Source organism: Fusarium odoratissimum (genome assembly GCF_000260195.1).
Source record: "Fusarium odoratissimum NRRL 54006 unplaced genomic scaffold supercont1.10, whole genome shotgun sequence".
NCBI classification, from domain to species: Eukaryota; Fungi; Ascomycota; class Sordariomycetes; order Hypocreales; family Nectriaceae; genus Fusarium; species Fusarium odoratissimum.
The window spans coordinates 1,173,546-1,190,151 of NW_022158696.1; the positions used below are offsets into that span (position 1 = coordinate 1,173,546).

Consider the following 16,606-nt stretch of genomic DNA (forward strand, 5'->3'; position numbering starts at 1 on the left):
TTCGGACCTATCGTCTTCTACACAAGCTTTGGCTGCTGCTGTGTTTGCTTTGAGATATAATTAGAACGGATATCAGAGTTTCTCTCTTCCGGACGTTTTCTCTCGCCTCTGACTTCCATGATAGCCCTGTTCAGGTGTGCCAAGCCTGTTACCGAGCCTAAGCTTCCTAGTCCCATAGCCCGTTACTGGGGATAAACAGCGCTGGCTATAGTTGGTTATAGATATCTGTCGGCATCTTGGGCCACGAATGATAATGGTAAGAATGTCTTTGTGAAGACAGCCAGGCTTCTCTAATTACAATGGGAATCTGGACTCAATAATCAGTCGTGAGAGACATTTCTGGCGGGAAAATCGTGATTTCTACCCCGTATTCAGCCTGACATCCCGTGTTACAGGCAATTGAATGTCATGCCAATTCCCGATGGAGACCATTTTCGATTATGGATTTCATTTACCTGAGGTCTGTTGCACGTGACCGCACCTGAAGATAAAGTTACCTAACTCATAAACACGGCCGGCATCACTTGACTGAACTGCTGGATCGATTTGTTTCAATGCGGTGTCGTAAATGGACCTAAGGCAGTTCGCATACAAAAGTCCCTTTGAGAGAAAGCCACTATCTTTCATGTTTGATACGCCTTTTGGAAGGTGGCTGGTCTACTGCGCGGGTCATCTCACGTGATGTTCTAGAAGAGGAATCTGAATGGAAACGCCTTGTTGTCATACCTCACTGTGCCCACTGGAATAAAGCTGTGTCATTGGCGATTCGACAGACCCTCATGTCGTGGTTCTCGTCACTCAAGAAACCTGCCATTCTGCGAACTTGTCAAGTCAAAATCACCCACAATCGCAATCTAAGACGAACATTCGCAACAGTCAATATGGCGGCCAATCGTGATCCCAGCACTCTCTCCAACTATAGCGCTTGGCGAACTCGCCATACGACTGCTAGCTTCAAGATCGACTTTGAGGAGAAGGCGCTCAAAGGTTCGGTTATTCTTCAGCTTGAGTCACAGACCGATAAAGAGAGCAACGAGATCATTCTTGACTCTCGATATGTGGATATTTCTACCATCCGTATCAACTCAACAGAGCCCAAGTGGGAACTGAAAGAGTATAATGCACCCCTCGGCGCCCCTCTTCACATCTATGTGCCAGGCGGAGTTGCAAAGGGTGAACTGATTGATGTCGCAATTGACCTCGAGACAACGAGCAAATGCACTGCTCTGCAGTGGCTTACTCCTGCCCAGACCTCGAACAAGAAGCACCCGTATATGTTCTCTCAATGTCAGGCTATCAATGCCCGATCTATTTTCCCGTGTCAGGACACCCCTGATGTGAAATCCACTTTCACCTTCAAGCTCACTTCTTCTCTGCCAGTTGTTGCGAGTGGTGTTCCTGTGGGAGACCATAGTGCCACACCTGGCGAAGAGAAACTCTATGAGTTTGAGCAAAAGGTCCCCATCCCTTCTTATCTCTTCGCCGTAGCTTCTGGCGATATTGCGACTGCGCCTATTGGCCCTCGAAGTATTGTCGCCACAGGTCCCAATGAGCTGGAAGAATGCAAATGGGAGCTGGAGCGTGATATGGAGAAGTTCATGGAAGTGGCAGAGAAACTCGTTTTCCCCTACAAGTGGGGAGCTTATAACGTGCTGGTCTTACCCCCAAGCTTCCCATATGGAGGTAAGTTTTGCTATGAGTCAAAAAGCAACAAAACAATTGACGCATATGGCTCTAGGTATGGAGAATCCCATCTACACGTTTGCTACGCCTACTATCATCAGTGGTGATCGTCAAAATGTGGACGTCATTGCCCACGAATTGAGCCATAGCTGGAGTGGTAACCTGGTTTCCAATGCCAGCTGGGAACATTTGTAAGTTCAAGATGACCAATCGCCTGAAGTGACGATGCTAATGAGGTTCAGCTGGCTAAATGAGGGTTGGACGATGTACCTTGAGCGTCGTATTCAAGCAGCCATCCACGGTGATGCCGAGTTTGATTTCTCTTCCATTATCGGATGGAAAGCTCTTGGTGCGTAGCACCATATTGTCATTGAGACTTCGGCTGACCATATCACAGAGGATGCTGTGGAACTCTTCGGCGAGGACCATGAATACACCAAACTTATCATAAAGCACGAGGGTGTTGACCCTGAGGATGTCTATAGTACCGTCGCGTACGAAAAGGGCTTCCACTTCCTCTACTACCTAGAGGGCGTTGTTGGTCGAGAGAACTTTGACAAGTTCATTCCTTTCTACTTCACCAAGTGGTCTGGCAAGTCTCTCGACTCCTTCGAGTTCAAACAAACCTTCCTCGACTTCTTTAACAACCTCGGAGATGAGAAGATCTCCAAGAATGTCGCCGAGATCAACTGGGAGGAGAAATTCTACACGCCCGGTCTACCCCCTAAGCCTGAGTTCGACACTACATTGGCGAGCCAGTGCTACGACCTCGCAACTAAGTGGAAAGACGCTGTAAGTTCCGCCGTCTATGGTGTGGTATTTCTACGCTAACGTCTTATCAGAACTTTACACCAAGCGCCAAGGATCTTGAGAACTTCACTGCCAACCAAAAACTTGTCTTCTTGGCTGAGGTGCAGCAGTCCGGTGAGCTGAGCGCAGACCGAGCGCAGCTCATGGGCAAAACTTACGATTTCTTGTCGTCTAAGAATGTCGAGATTTTGTCAGCATACTATCTAATTGCTCTCAAAGCTCATGATTCTGCCATCTACCAAGACACCGCCAGTCTGCTTGGACGAGTTGGTCGAATGAAGTTTGTGCGCCCTTTGTTCCGCGCCCTCAACAAGGTGGATAGACAGCTGGCATTGCAAACATTCGAAAAGAACAAGGACTTTTACCACCCCATTTGTAAGGGTATGGTGGAGAAGGATCTCGGCCTTTAGATATGTGATTATCAGCAGACAGACGGAAGGGCAGTCCCTAGAAGCCCACTCCTCACAAAATAAAAGAACAGATTCAATCCAGCCATTCTGATTTTGCCATCACTTCACCCCATGTTTGACTCTCTTCACGAACAAATTTCATAGTTGAGTCGACATTTTCAGCCCCGAAATTACCATACAGATGGGGGAAACCGCCCTCCCATCTGATGGAATCAGCAAACTGCTTGAATTCAAGTTTGATGACCCAAAGTAAGGATGATCTACTAAAGAACAAGTCTGCGGTCTTGGGTACCTGTAACCTGTATCAGTGAACAGTAGCACCGTCTACGAAAAGCGCTCACTTGAGTGGACGTGCTCAGATGAACAAAGCCATCATTCTGGTCAAGTTCAGATAAGGGGTGTTCCTTAGGAAAAGGGTCACCAGGCGGCGATGGGACAATTTTGTAAATGAACCTTGGAGGTGATTCGACAGACATTCTGGTAGAATCGACCGATACGTGACTGGATGAAGAAAAGAGATGTGGTTGAACCCCCACCAGAAAAACCTAAGCGCTGGTGATATAGGGTACATGAGGTTAGTGCGAATTCATACTGTATTGCCCGTATCATGTAGAACAATAACCAAGGCTTAGAAGATTTGCACTGTACACATAGCTTTCCATGTCCCATTTCACGTGAAGTCAACATCAAACGTAAACTGCATCTTCAACCTCCATTAAACCTCTTCACTACCCCATATCCTTTACGTCACCAGTAGATTTGATTTTGAGGGATTTCTTCTGGAGCTGCAGCATAATCACATCTTTCGGGCCTCAAAATCCCCTGGCAAGGCACCCAGTAGCCACGCGCAACGGGCATGTCGCGGGGCCCAGTTTCTTCTCAGCTTCACTTGCTGTCAAATCTCCCTGCTGTACCTATCGGTGACAAAGTCAGATTCCTCGGATGGTATGACCGGTGAACGTTGTTTTCACTCTTTGTGTGCTTGCTCACACATTCATTTACGGCAAGTACTGTTGGCTAACACAAGATAGCGTCACTTCTTACTCAACCTCTTCGGCCTGTCTCTTCCTCAGTCATCTTTATCCAAGAGATAGCAATGCCACTGCTGTGGTGGATGTCAGCCTGCTTCTAGAATCCCTCACAGCTGAGCAAACACGTGTCGGCGAGTTTGTCAACGTGATAGGGTATATCACAGAGCAAAAGATGACTCGTGATAAGAAACAACCATACCAAGAGTCGAAACAGGTGTGTGTGCAAGCCATAGTCCTCTGGTCAACTGGTCCCATGGACCTTCAGAAGTACGAAAAGCTTCTCGATTCCAAATGAGTTAGCATGAGGCATGTAGCGCATGCAACCAACAAACTGTGGGATTATCAGATCCAACTTTGATTCATCGCTATTTACCTAAACTTGCGCACGATCACACAAGCATGGCAGCATATAACTTAAAATCCGATTGGAACACGAGCCGGGTCCCGAATTTGACAACTCCACTCCTGTACTTTTGTGCAGCTCCAGCTCGACCTGCTACATGCCCAAAACAAATGTAATTTGGGCAGTATTTGCACTCAAATGGTTTCTGTTGGGTTGGAATCATGCCAGATGGCACCGCATCTGTGGACAGACATGGCAACCACCATGACACTTGCTTAATTTGACTCAATTGGGTATCTCATCCTCCACATATCTATATTGGGCACCGGACAGCTTCTGCTTCATGGCTATTTGCAGTCAGCAACCCTTTGCTTCACCGCACTCTAGCATTCCAACACAAATTGTTTCACGGGCCTCAAAGTCTGGGGTGATGGCTGCAGCTGCCAGCCCTCGATGTGCAGAAAACTCCCCCACAGGTATCTGTCAGGCTTCCCTCGGGGTACTGGAGAGGTAACACGGTTTTAACTGCTGAGTCATGCTGGGGCTCAATCATCATCCTGCCGGCGTCGGTCGTGGTAACGTCGATGAGAGTCTCTGGAAGACCCTCTCGAAACAATGACAGGCTGGTGTAACGGTCGTTTCAGCAACTTCTCGGGATTCTGTTGGACCTTGGCTGCGGCCTGTCGATCCCACAGATCTTTCGACTTTCGGCAAATATCATCGATTTGTTCCTATCAAGTGTCAACCAACTGAGGACGTTTTTACAAACCAGCAGCGACCAACATCTGTCAAGCAGGATCCGGGAGTGGTGATGAGGAAACCATCCTCTCCCTACGTTCGAATTCATGAGCAAAGGATAGCCGTTGGGCTAGCTTGACAAAGAGATACCTCCAACGTGTATGGGCGAACTGTAGCCTGGGGTCCTAGATAATACTGGAGTTCTTGAGTGATGACTTTTCTGTGAATGTCTTGATGCGGGATCCAGTATTTGTTCATTGAAGAGGACATGGTCGCACAATCGATTCTACTGAGGAACCTACGAATATCGAGACAGGCTGGGAAGGATAAAGTGGTATGAACTGGGTCAAGGGAGGGTATTTATCCAAATTTGGCACAGCCTGCTAAGTTACAAGATATGGTTACGATGTGCCTGACGGTTAGAGGGTACCTTTCATGCTAATGTATGCGAACCCAAGGTATGTTAATCTTTTGCGTGTGACTATGCTCACCGCTCCACAGGATGATATCCCCAACACGAATTTGAAGGTCTTCAAGGGGTACCCAGATTTGATTTGCTGCATGTGTTTTTTGTCGCTCCTTGTAACCGGAACCAATATGGCAGGAAACCCCTGCCATACGCCGTGAGCCTTTGAAAGTGAGGCGAATCAGGTGTGGTTGGTCATTGGTGAGCGGCGTCCAGCGTCCGCCCTGCCAGCGTGGCAAATATCGAATGGGTGCATCTGGTGCCAATAACGCCGTGTGGAGGGAATTCAAAGGACGCTTGTTGAATCCAGACTTTATTACTCCTTAAATACGTGTGTGAACAAGTAAATATGGGGGTTGTGGTGGATGTCTGTAAGGCTGATCACGTCGACAAAAGTCATGCTCTATTCAGGCGAACCCAGATCTGCGCTTACCACAACTCAAGCTTTAAACGATCGTGAGACTCATTGGGTGAAGTAAGCGCCATGTGCATCTCTTGATCTCGGGGCAACGGCACGCAAAGCCACTTGACCAATAAGTCTGCGGGTTGCCGATCTTGTAAGCGACACAGAACCCCATTCTCTTTCTCGAAACTGTCAAAAGCCAAGTAATTTTGTTCTTTTTCAAAGCGTGCTAGTACGACCATGTCGTTGGATCCAGATGATCTGCTCTAAGGCGAACTGCTTCGCTGCAAATGTCAATTGGAGATCCTCAAACCCTTGTCCTAGTCGCAATGTTGCGATTTGCACTCGAAAACCTTAATGATACAAGTTCACTCTTCATTCGTTGGATCTACTACTGACGCCACGGCCTTTTGGAGCTTCAGTTAATCATCATTCCTGAATGATGTTGCAGGCGAGCGAGCATCAGATACCAATCGCTATCGTCAGTCCCTCGGCCTTAATTTGAAAAGAATTATCAGGAGAAATAACATGGCTGATCCTGGATTCTGTTAAGCGTCGCGGCGTCCTGGATATGTCTCGAGTTTCCCTCATTGAATCTGTGGTTACAAGCCGTATGAGGGATTCTTAGTCAGGTAAACGCAATAGAGAGACCTATGTAAGGGACTCCGTACTCGTACATGAGTTCGAAGGTGTTTCAAGGATTGCGTTTGCAAGCGAGATGTCCCTGTGAGTCATTTTCATTTCGGTTCATATGCCCCAACTTCCGGAGTAGCGAGACGAAGAGGTCTTAGCTGCTGGCAATAATGAGGGCAGTGTTCGCCAAGCAAGACACTCAATCTCACGATGAAGAACGGGTTCATCGGCTTTGGAATTATTGATGAAGGGCGCCACAGGGTTCTTAAATGTTCCATGTTTCTCTTTATAGGCACGCAAGTCCGTTTTCGCCTGTATCGCTGAATTAAACCGTCAGAGAATCACAACTAACGTGGAGTTGAACAAAAAGTTGACAATTTCAAGGTCTGCATAGTTTGAGACGTCGAATTTGTCAATGAATGCCATGGCTGGTGCATGGACGTGATCCACAAATGAAGCGCGGGGAACAGGAGCAGAAGCGAAAGTAGAGGCGGAAGTCAACATCAAAGGCTGAACCGAAAAGCGAAACGAATTGGGGAAAACATGAAGACTACGAGTTTCATGAAATTAACACCGTCAAACCCATTGGCATTGTGTACAGACGCAGCTGTTTCAACAGCTGACGAAGGACGGGATGATCGCTGGCTTGCGGTTAATGCTCGGCAGTTAGCTGCCTTCAACAAGATTGGAGTCGCTTCCACGTGAAAGCTTCTACTAACAACCCCAGATCCCCTGCCAATGCATCAGCTGCCAATCAAAGCACGGGACTTGGACCAAGCAGCTTGCTGCGCGACCTCCGACCGCGCCCACCAAATTTGTTGACAAGCAACCATCGCAAGGTATTCACTCGTCCTCGACAACGAACAGGCAAGCATTCTTGCAGCTCAGCTCCCAGGAAGGTAGCTCCAGCGAGACGAGCTTTATCCACAGCGAGCCCCTGTCGAAACCTTGAATAGCGATACCAAATCCGACACTGTCGTCATTTCTGGATACGTACCTCTTAGCCCGTGCCTCAAGGGACGGTCAACCCCCTTACGTAGCGATACCTACCGACGAGACAATGCGCTGAAGTTTCGGACGGCGACTACACCGTGGAGCCACATGCCGTTACAATAAACTATAAGCTACCGGTATATATCGTGTTGGGGACAGCCCTGATCCCCTTCCAAATCCCGCGCATTCTCAACAACCAAGCTTTTGTCCAGAGGGGACCGACTTGGGTCCCCTAGACAAATCGCCAGCCATGCCGCCCGCAGGCGGAGGAAATATCAAGGTGGTGGTGAGATGTCGACCTTTCAATAGCAGAGGTAAGTAGGCGCTCACCGGTTTGGGCTTGAATAGGTAAAGAGCGGTGCTGAAATGGGGTGCAGAAATCGAAAGAGGTGCAAAATGTATTGTTGAGATGAAAGGGAACCAGACGGTGATTACCGCACCTGAAGGGAAAGGCGTGAAAGATGGAGGACCAAAAGCCTTTGCATTCGATCGTTCGTACTGGTCATTCAACAAAGACGACCCCAATTACGCTGGCCAATCGAACCTCTTCGACGATCTGGGACAGCCCCTTCTCGACAATGCATTCCAAGGTTACAACAACTGTATCTTCGCTTATGGCCAAACCGGTTCAGGAAAATCATATTCTATGATGGGCTATGGGAAGGAAATAGGGATCGTTCCCTTGATTTGCCAGGATATGTTCAAAAGGATCGATGAGCTAAAGAAGGATAAAACAACGAAATGCACAGTCGAAGTCTCTTATCTCGAGATCTACAACGAACGTGTCCGAGATCTACTCAACCCATCGACCAAGGGCAACCTCAAAGTCCGAGAACATCCCTCCACAGGTCCCTATGTTGAAGATCTTGCCAAGCTTGCAGTCAACGAATTCCAGGAAATTGAACATCTCATGGATGAAGGAAATAAGGCCCGAACGGTCGCCGCAACCAATATGAACCAAACATCAAGTCGAAGTCACGCCGTCTTCACCCTGATGTTGACACAGAAGAAATACGATACCGACACAAAGATGGAGATGGAAAAGGTTGCTAAGATCAGTCTGGTAGATTTGGCAGGTTCTGAACGAGCGACATCAACTGGTGCCACTGGTGCGAGGCTGAAAGAGGGTGCTGAGATCAACCGATCGTTGTCAACATTGGGTCGTGTCATTGCCGCTTTGGCTGACCTGTCAACGGGTGGCAAGAAGAAAAAAGGCACTGGTCAAGTTCCCTACCGAGACAGTGTCCTGACGTGGTTGTTGAAAGATTCACTAGGTGGTAACAGTATGACGGCAATGATTGCAGCCGTCAGTCCCGCTGATATCAATTTTGATGAAACGCTCAGCACTCTCCGATATGCCGACTCCGCTAAGCGAATCAAGAACCATGCTGTTGTCAACGAGGATGCTAATGCCCGTATGATCAGAGAGTTAAAGGAGGAGTTATCGCTATTAAGAAGCAAACTTGGGAATGGTCCTGTTCCTGGCGGAGCTGCTGGAGGCGGACTTGTTAGCGGAGAGACTTATCCTGAAGGCACACCTCTAGATCAGCAGATGGTCAGCATCACTGGCTCGGACGGGGTTCTGAAGAAGGTCTCAAAGGCAGAGATCGCGGAGCAGTTGAGCCAGAGTGAGAAGCTGCTTACGGATCTAAATCAGACATGGGAGGAGAAACTGTTAAAAACTGAGGAAATTCACAAAGAACGTGAAGCAGCTCTCGAAGAACTTGGTGTCAGTATTGAGAAAGGTTTCGTTGGCCTGCATACGCCGAAGAAGATGCCGCATTTGGTCAACTTGTCCGACGATCCGCTTCTGGCTGAGTGCCTGGTCTACAACCTCAAGCCTGGTACCACAACAGTCGGCAATGTCGATACCAACGCCGATCATCAAGCGAACATCCGACTTAACGGATCCAGGATATTGCACGATCATTGCACTTTTGAAAATGCTCCCGATGGGACTGTAACTCTCACTCCCAGTGAGGGTGCTTCGGTCATGATCAACGGAAAGCGTATCACCGAGCCGTCACAACTTCATTCTGGCTACCGTGTCATTCTGGGCGATTTCCATATTTTCCGTTTTAATCACCCTATGGAGGCGAGAGCAGAGCGGGCTGAGGTGCCAGAGAGACCACAGAGCTTGCTCCGACACTCCATCACAGCTAGCCAGCTCCAGGCACTGGATCGAGGCTCGCCCTCGCCAAGTCCCCGACCCGGCCACGAAAGATCATTTAGTAGGGTCTCCGAATTTGGCGACATCTCTAGACCGGAATCTCCATCAATATTCCAGAGAAGTGGCAGGGAATCGGATTGGTCGCTCGCAAGACGAGAAGCCGCTGGTGCAATTCTTGGATCTGATCAAAACCTCACCAGTCTTACTGACGAAGAGCTCAATGCTTTATTCGAGGATGTGCAGAGGGCAAGGGCGGAACGAGTGACTGGTCGCGAGGATGGGGACGATTCGGAGTCTTCTTACCCGATCAGGGATAAGTACCTGTCGAACGGCACGATGGATAACTTCTCGTTGGATACCGCTTTGACAATGCCCTCAACCCCAAAACAAGGAGAGCCCGACGATAGATTGAAAGAGGTCCGAGAAGAGTTGCAAAGCAAATTGGAGAAACAGAAAGAAGAGTACCAGGACCAACTAAAGAGCGCCGAGGCTGCTAACGTCGAGATTGAAGAAATCAAACAGGAGAAGGTCAAGATGGAGGCAGCGTTGAAGGAGTTGAAGGAAGACATGCAGAAACAGCTAAACCAACAGCGGAAGCAATTCGAAGAGAAGATCGAAAAGATGGATCCCCTTAAGATGCCAAAGAAGAGCCCGACCCTCTCAGAAGAAGAGATTGAGATGGCAAAGAAGACTGTTAAGACTTGGCGAGGCCGACATTTCGTGAAGATGGCTGAGGCGGTGTTGCAAAACGCATCCATTCTCAAAGAAGCCCAGGTCATGAGTCACGAACTTGATGAGCACGTCGTTTTCCAATTTGCGGCGGTTGATGTCGGCCATGTTTTGTGTTCGTCCTATGATATGGTGCTCAATGGCCTTACTGGTGAGGGCGATGATGTGGCGCTGGAGGAAGCTCACAAGCCGTGCATTGGCATTCGTGTGGTTGATTATAAGCACAGCGTGGTCCATTTATGGAGTTTGGAGAAACTACATGACCGCGTAAGGCAGATGCGGCAGATGCACCAGTATCTTGACCAACCGGAATATGCACAGCACCTCAGTCTCGATAACCCGTTTGTTGAGACATGTATGCCGTCATATACGCTTGTGGGCGAGGTTGATGTGCCACTGAAGGCAGTTTTCGAGTGCCGGGTTCAAGATTCCACTCTCGATGTCTTATCGCCTTACACATCACATGTTGTCGGTATCATCAAGCTTTCCCTTGAACCATCACATGCCCGTGCACCAACAAACACCCTCAAGTTCAATGTTGTCATGCACGAGCTCGTGGGGTTTGCTGAACGAGAAGGCACAGAAGTCCACGCACAGCTCTTCATCCCAGGCATCTCTGAAGAGGATGGCATTACCACGACCCAAATGATCAAAGACTTTGACGAGGGACCTATTCGCTTTGAGAGTGTTCATAGCATGAGCATTCCTCTATTTGCCCCCCAAGATGTCACCTTGAGAGTCGCCATCTTCGCCAAGGTCTCCACGATGCATCTGGATAAGCTGCTCAGCTGGGATGATATGCGAGATGCTGTGCCTGTAAGAGAAGATAAAGCCAAAGCATCCCGAATCAATGAATCACAGTTCTACACCCAAGAGAAGCACGATTTACTCTCCCGGATTCAAATCATGGAATTGAACGAGAATGGCGAATATGGCGCCGTTGAAGTTACACAAACCAGCGAGCTTGACACGGGAACTTTTCAGCTTCATCAGGGGTTGCAACGAAGAATCGGTATTAATATCTCTCACAGCTCTGGCGATGCTCTTCCATGGAGCGGTGTCACTGCTGTTCGCGTTGGAAAGATCAGACTTGTTGACTCGGCTGGGAAGACACCTGACATGGGAGCCAATGAACCTGATATCTCTCTGAAGTTGTCCCAGAGCCCGATCTTTCGCGAGAACGCCAACGGTACCAAAAGCCTCACAATCTATGCTCAGTGGGATTCCAGCTTGCACAACTCACTATTGCTTGATCGAGTGACGCAGGATAAGTATCGAGTTCAAATGACAATCTCATGGGAGATCAGCTCTGAGAAGTTGGCTGAGCCGATGAAGTTCTCGCAAAAGGTTTGCGTGCAGATTCTGTCAAGAACTTTCGTGCGGCAGACCTCAATGTTTTCGGCACTCTGGCAGAACGTTCGCTTTGTGCGCTCCTCGACTGGCATTTTCACTCTTGCCATGCGTCCTGCTCCTGTCAAGAAAGTCGGCGACCTGTGGAGGCTAAATAGCCAACATGACTACGTCAAAGGCGAGGAAAACCTAACAAGCTGGACACCTCGAGGGGTGTCGCTAGTCAGCGATTTCCTCATGGCTCGTAAGAAGAAAAGACGCGCCGCGGACATGTCAGTCACGGAGTCTGTCTTAGCTAAACTTGGTTTGGATGGAGCAAACACCCTGCCTGAGAAAAAAGAACCCGAGCCTGAACCTTCCCCAGAGCTAAAGCCGATCATCCCAAGCGACGATGACCTGCTTAATGATACACCAGAAACCTCACAGACTCCTTCTCTCGATGACGAGGAGCAACCTCCCGCAGACGAACCTCAACTTCAACTCTTCATTGAAGCACAACAACCTGAGACGGATCTCTCTAAGCTGGAGCAGCGTGAAATAAGAGAACCCCACGTTGATGAACAGGACCAGCCTGTCAAGGAAGAGCCAAAGAAGGAAGACACAGAAGAAGCCTCATCGGAGACACCAGAAGCTACGGAAGTCGAGGAGGAAGAAACAATTACTGTGGAAGAGCCGCTGCTCAAACCCGAGTATGATGAAGACCAGACCTATCTTTTGACAAAATGTCTGAAGCTATGGAAGAAATATCCTGATCCATCGAACAACATCCTTAGCCCGACCAACATGGCACCTCCAACAGACGGTCTGATGACAGACGGTCCAGCGCAGCCGACACTAATCGCAACAGTTATCCGAGTACCAAAGAACCCCAAAGTTCTGAAAGGCGGGTACTTGATGATTCCGAACAGCGACTCGACTCGTTGGGTCAAAAGATTCGTCGAGCTGCGGCGACCGTACCTTCATTTGCACTCTGCTACTGATGGTGATGAGGTTGGGCTCATAAGTTTGCGAAACTCTCGTATTGACAGCCAGCCTGGGGTGTTGGGCCTGCTTCAGGGCCCCGATGATTCTGGAGCGCAAGGTCAGGATGGGGGAACTGATTTCACACCAGGACATCGACGAACTGCTTCAGGCCGTGTTATCTCTACTATATGGACAGGCAGTGGACCTGGTGCCTCATCAGGAGGACCAGGCCTTCAGCGACTACCAGAGCGGATGCAGTCCGCAGTGTTTGCCATTTATGGGACAGACAACACTTGGCTATTCGCAGCACGGAGCGAGCGTGACAAGATGGACTGGATCTTCCGAATCGATCAGACATACATGTCAAGCAATGACAGCGTCCCCGGAAGTGGGATAGCCAGCCCCTACCCCGGGAGCGATTTCTAGAGCAGGGTGAGCCTGTTTGTTATGAGAGTAATGACTTGCAACGTCCTCTTGGGGAAATGATTTTCTTTGTAGCTATTTGATGGTGAATTAGATGAGATGACTTATACCCCCACAGGAGGAGGAGGGCACGCCGATCATGTAGATTTGCTTTAAATTTTTGGATACATCTTAGATAAAAGAATCAATTGAGAACCATAGGCAAAACCAGGTGCAATGGCCAATGCTGAGTGAGTATCCGATGTTATGTTGTACGTACCTGTGCTGTTACCCCTATCAGCCATTGTGAGGCCATGCTAAGTCAAATACCGTTGAGCTGCAATGGTTCTAATGCAAGGGAGACCAATACTGTGAACTAGAGGCTCAATTATGCTCACGCTATATGACACAGCCAACATGAAGACCATCAGAGCCGAGGACAGCTACCAAAGTTCACCTCCTATAGATATGCAAAATATGTTGGATCTCTCCTTGTCACAGCCAAGTGATGCTCACCCACAAGGTATGCAACGATGCAACGGTGTTTCCGCAGTACAACATGTACAACATTGTACGTGGTGAAAGATGCATGCAGCGCATTTTCAAAGTTGTGCAGGTGATATAATTGGTGAGAGGCTGCAAGATACGTAATCTCAGCAATACAGTGGTGATTCAACTTGACAACGCATGAATGGCTCGAGTGTCTTACATTTTGTGATTCTAGTGTGGGAGCCGGGACGGAACAGATCATCCCGTTCCGTTAACCAATAGGGCATCTGCCACAGGTAGTTAGAAATTTGGTTTAAGGCCAGGGATGCTCGGGGAAACGGCTTCGGGGCGAAGCAAGGGAAAAGTTGGGGGGCTGCCCCCAGAATTCCTCGAGAATTCGATTACGGAGGTATAAAGCTAGGCATGGGAACTTGCACCGAGATTATAACGTTTGGGGTTTAAGTGCTAATGGCGTCCCTGGGGATGGTATTGGGTAACAAGACTAGGTCACCAAAAGAAAACAAAATTGGTATGCCTACCTTTGTCCCTTGGGCATCAGAAATGAGCCTACGAATTTGTGATTCTGGGACCGAACATTCTTATTGATCGCGACGAAAAGATGTGTTTTCGAGTTGTGTATAAGCCAATTATATGTAGCGAAATATGCGCAAGGTGCCTTAGTATTGGTAACGGTCAAGGAGCATACATCATGGTTAGCAATATGACAATGTCTATCGATTGGTTCGGTGATGCCCCAAAGACGTCCCGATTTGTTGGATAATGGTATTCTATCAAGCGCTGGGCCATTATTATTGCTTTGATAGCACTCGTTGCAACGATAGCGATGGTGACACAGGTGTCAGGCCAGATTCCCGCAACACCAACATGTGCCGGATCAACACTGAAATTCCTCAAGTTAATGAAGGCTCTTTTTTGGTTGTGAATGCTACAGCGAACATTTTACCTGTCGAGCAAAGTATTGTTCGCCCAGACTGGTGGATCGTCCCTCCATGCGCGGTTTAGCCGCTCCCTGGAAAGAGGATGCCAAGATAAACTTATCAGAGAGGCCACTAAACTTGGGCTAACTTACCTGAATCTTTTTATCATTTAGAATTGAGGTCATGAATTTTATTGCCCCCTCTAGCCACTGCCAGTTTCATATCTCGATTAATGCCAATGTGCAGGTTGTATTGCAGCCCTGATGTTACCACGTCCCCAATGTTGAAGACAAATACAGCCGAACCAGGATGAAGGAAGAAGAGGGGAAAGGAAACCGCCGAAGGAGGAAATGTTTACGAGACAGGGTCCCATTTGGCCCGCTTATTAATAGTCACCCAACTCAAAATGAGAGAAGAGGTTTCTGAGAGGTGAAGGCAGACCCTAAGGGATCGGCAGAAGCATATCTTCCAGGGACAACTTTGACAAGGACAAGGAGTGTTTGAGAGGCCAGGAATGGCAGAAGTAATTGAACTTTGTGTACCAAGAAAAACGTAAAGAGGTGCCTCCAGCGGTAAAACATTGACTCTGAGTTGCCAAGTTACGCAGCAGCATGTGCATACTACTATAAGGATGCATTGAGTTTGGAAGAGGCTACTAACTTCACGTCAAAAACTGCAGCTAAGTTGACATGAAACGCGGGACGGTACGATGCCGGTAGCAGTAGAAGGCGTGTTATGACAAATATTCCTTAGCTACTGGGAGATGGGCGTCCAGGCAACTTTTTCCAAATCATGGCGTTAATTGTGCTCATGGGCTGTCCCTTAGTGAGTTTGTCACGAGAGACAGATTGAGTTTCTACCAGTTTCAGAGTTAGAGCCAACTTTAGTTGCATGACTAAAAGAATTGGGGCCGGAGTAGCCCATGCTGAAGAGGGATAAAATATGTTAGATCATATTAGATCTTGAAATGAGAATGATGAGCGATGTGTTTTCAATACAGAATCAAACGGAGACCGTTCTAATCTATTGATAAGCTTGTTCTAGTGACGTCCGTAGCTTGACATGCCTGAGGGTAGAGTCCCGATGGCTTTACAGATATTTTTGGCCTTTATCATCCTTGTCATAGGTACTCAGTCTTGTGACAGTAGTTCCAGGAGATTTCTATCACAAAGCGAAAATTGAACTCTAGGTCGTACATCTAATGCTGGTAGGTGCTATCGTGACTGGTGATCTCATCGACTTGTACCCTCCTTCATTGATCAAAAGCATGCATTTCTCATCCACTCCCCACGGATCTCAGAATAAATTACTCTAATCTCCTCCTATTCAACTCTCCCTTGATAACTACCCCCAAAATCATATCACATCACACCATATCATTTCGCATCACGCATACAAGAAAAATCTTCTGGCATGTGTCGTCGGTTTTGTTGATGTGGCTTGAACCTCTGTTGTGGCTTCTTTGAGCCGCAGTCTTCCAAGTCCATAGGCGTCGACCTAGGCTGAGGATCAACCACCTAACAGGTCCTAAAATGATGCTTGATGAATCGGCCGAACGCTTCCATCTTCATAATTCGCACAGGACATTCGTTGGACAACGCTAAAGAGTCCTCCCAAGATACACATCCACCAACATGAGAACAAGGATCGTGGCCATTCCCAAGCCGTCGGAAGGCCGGTTGGTTGCACCTTGTCCGACCCAGGCCATCGGATTTCATCCCAGCGCCGCCCGGTCGTTAGGCTTGAGCTAGCCCACCCACGTCGTTGGGACCGCCCGAAGCCCCTTGATGAATGAGAGGGATGAGGGACCAGGGTCTTGACGGGAGTTTGTTTTGCGTACCCGAAGTCATTTGCAGGCTCAGAGGAACTACCGTGGCCAATGGTATCTCCTTGCGTAACTCGATACAACGCTAATACCGAAAGTACATACGAAAGGGTTTAGTAAACTCCAGAAGGGTCTTTTCCGTCCTGGTTCAGAACATTGCTTTGCTTGCGCTGCAATGACTCCAGCCTTGTTTCCTCACTTCGTCTCCTCGCAAGGGTTACCAATATGTC

The 16,606-nt window shown here is 48.3% G+C and overlaps 4 protein-coding genes across 6 annotated transcripts; 3 read left to right on the forward strand and 1 right to left on the reverse strand.

The window, feature by feature from the left end:
• The first annotated feature begins 544 nt into the window (after positions 1-544).
• FOIG_07313 (leukotriene A-4 hydrolase) lies at positions 545-3,437 on the forward strand. Of its 2 annotated transcripts, XM_031206820.1 has the most exons (5): positions 545-1,683; positions 1,739-1,874; positions 1,926-2,032; positions 2,081-2,475; positions 2,526-3,437. In XM_031206820.1, the coding sequence occupies exons 1-5, from the start codon at positions 780-782 to the stop codon at positions 2,901-2,903; spliced, it is 1,920 nt and encodes a 639-aa protein (XP_031063939.1). In that variant the 5' UTR covers positions 545-779; the 3' UTR covers positions 2,904-3,437. The 2 variants fall into 2 exon arrangements, with proteins under 2 accessions (XP_031063939.1, XP_031063940.1); XM_031206821.1 differs by lacking the exon at positions 2,526-3,437 and having other exon boundaries at positions 2,081-2,519.
• Positions 3,438-3,565: 128 nt separating this feature from the next.
• On the forward strand, positions 3,566-5,830 carry FOIG_07314 (uncharacterized protein). Of its 2 annotated transcripts, XM_031206823.1 has the most exons (3): positions 3,566-3,848; positions 3,935-5,458; positions 5,517-5,830. In XM_031206823.1, exons 1-2 carry the CDS (start codon positions 3,760-3,762, stop codon positions 4,227-4,229), a joined length of 384 nt encoding a protein of 127 aa, XP_031063942.1. In that variant the 5' UTR covers positions 3,566-3,759; the 3' UTR covers positions 4,230-5,458; positions 5,517-5,830. The 2 variants fall into 2 exon arrangements, with proteins under 2 accessions (XP_031063942.1, XP_031063941.1); XM_031206822.1 differs by having other exon boundaries at positions 3,935-5,830.
• Positions 3,569-5,455, reverse strand: FOIG_07315 (uncharacterized protein). Its single transcript, XM_031206824.1, has 3 exons — positions 5,166-5,455; positions 5,061-5,108; positions 3,569-5,008 (listed from the first exon to the last, which is right to left on the reverse strand). Exons 1-3 carry the CDS (start codon positions 5,283-5,285, stop codon positions 4,823-4,825), a joined length of 354 nt encoding a protein of 117 aa, XP_031063943.1. The 5' UTR covers positions 5,286-5,455; the 3' UTR covers positions 3,569-4,822.
• A 1,401-nt stretch (positions 5,831-7,231) lies between the features above and the next one.
• FOIG_07316 (kinesin family member 1/13/14) lies at positions 7,232-13,363 on the forward strand. The gene is made up of 2 exons (XM_031206825.1): positions 7,232-7,824; positions 7,888-13,363. The coding sequence occupies exons 1-2, from the start codon at positions 7,761-7,763 to the stop codon at positions 13,146-13,148; spliced, it is 5,325 nt and encodes a 1,774-aa protein (XP_031063944.1). The 5' UTR covers positions 7,232-7,760; the 3' UTR covers positions 13,149-13,363.
• Positions 13,364-16,606: the final 3,243 nt, after the last annotated feature.

Excerpts from the sequence above, each read along its gene's own strand:
- FOIG_07314 (XM_031206822.1), top strand. The coding sequence starts at position 3,760 with ATGTCGCGGGGCCCAGTTTCTTCTCAGCTTCACTTGCTGTCAAATCTC. Across the intron at positions 3,849-3,934 it reads AAAGTCAGATTCCTCGGATG|CGTCACTTCTTACTCAACCT; the intron begins GTATGACCGGTG and ends AACACAAGATAG.
- FOIG_07316 (XM_031206825.1), top strand. The coding sequence starts at position 7,761 with ATGCCGCCCGCAGGCGGAGGAAATATCAAGGTGGTGGTGAGATGTCGA. Across the intron at positions 7,825-7,887 it reads TCGACCTTTCAATAGCAGAG|AAATCGAAAGAGGTGCAAAA; the intron begins GTAAGTAGGCGC and ends AATGGGGTGCAG.
- FOIG_07315 (XM_031206824.1), bottom strand. The coding sequence starts at position 5,285 with ATGTCCTCTTCAATGAACAAATACTGGATCCCGCATCAAGACATTCAC. Across the intron at positions 5,109-5,165 it reads TTCGCCCATACACGTTGGAG|GGAGAGGATGGTTTCCTCAT; the intron begins GTATCTCTTTGT and ends ATTCGAACGTAG. Across the intron at positions 5,009-5,060 it reads CCGGATCCTGCTTGACAGAT|GAACAAATCGATGATATTTG; the intron begins GTTGGTCGCTGC and ends GACACTTGATAG.
- FOIG_07313 (XM_031206820.1), top strand. The coding sequence starts at position 780 with ATGTCGTGGTTCTCGTCACTCAAGAAACCTGCCATTCTGCGAACTTGT. Across the intron at positions 1,875-1,925 it reads AATGCCAGCTGGGAACATTT|CTGGCTAAATGAGGGTTGGA; the intron begins GTAAGTTCAAGA and ends AATGAGGTTCAG. Across the intron at positions 2,476-2,525 it reads CAACTAAGTGGAAAGACGCT|AACTTTACACCAAGCGCCAA; the intron begins GTAAGTTCCGCC and ends ACGTCTTATCAG.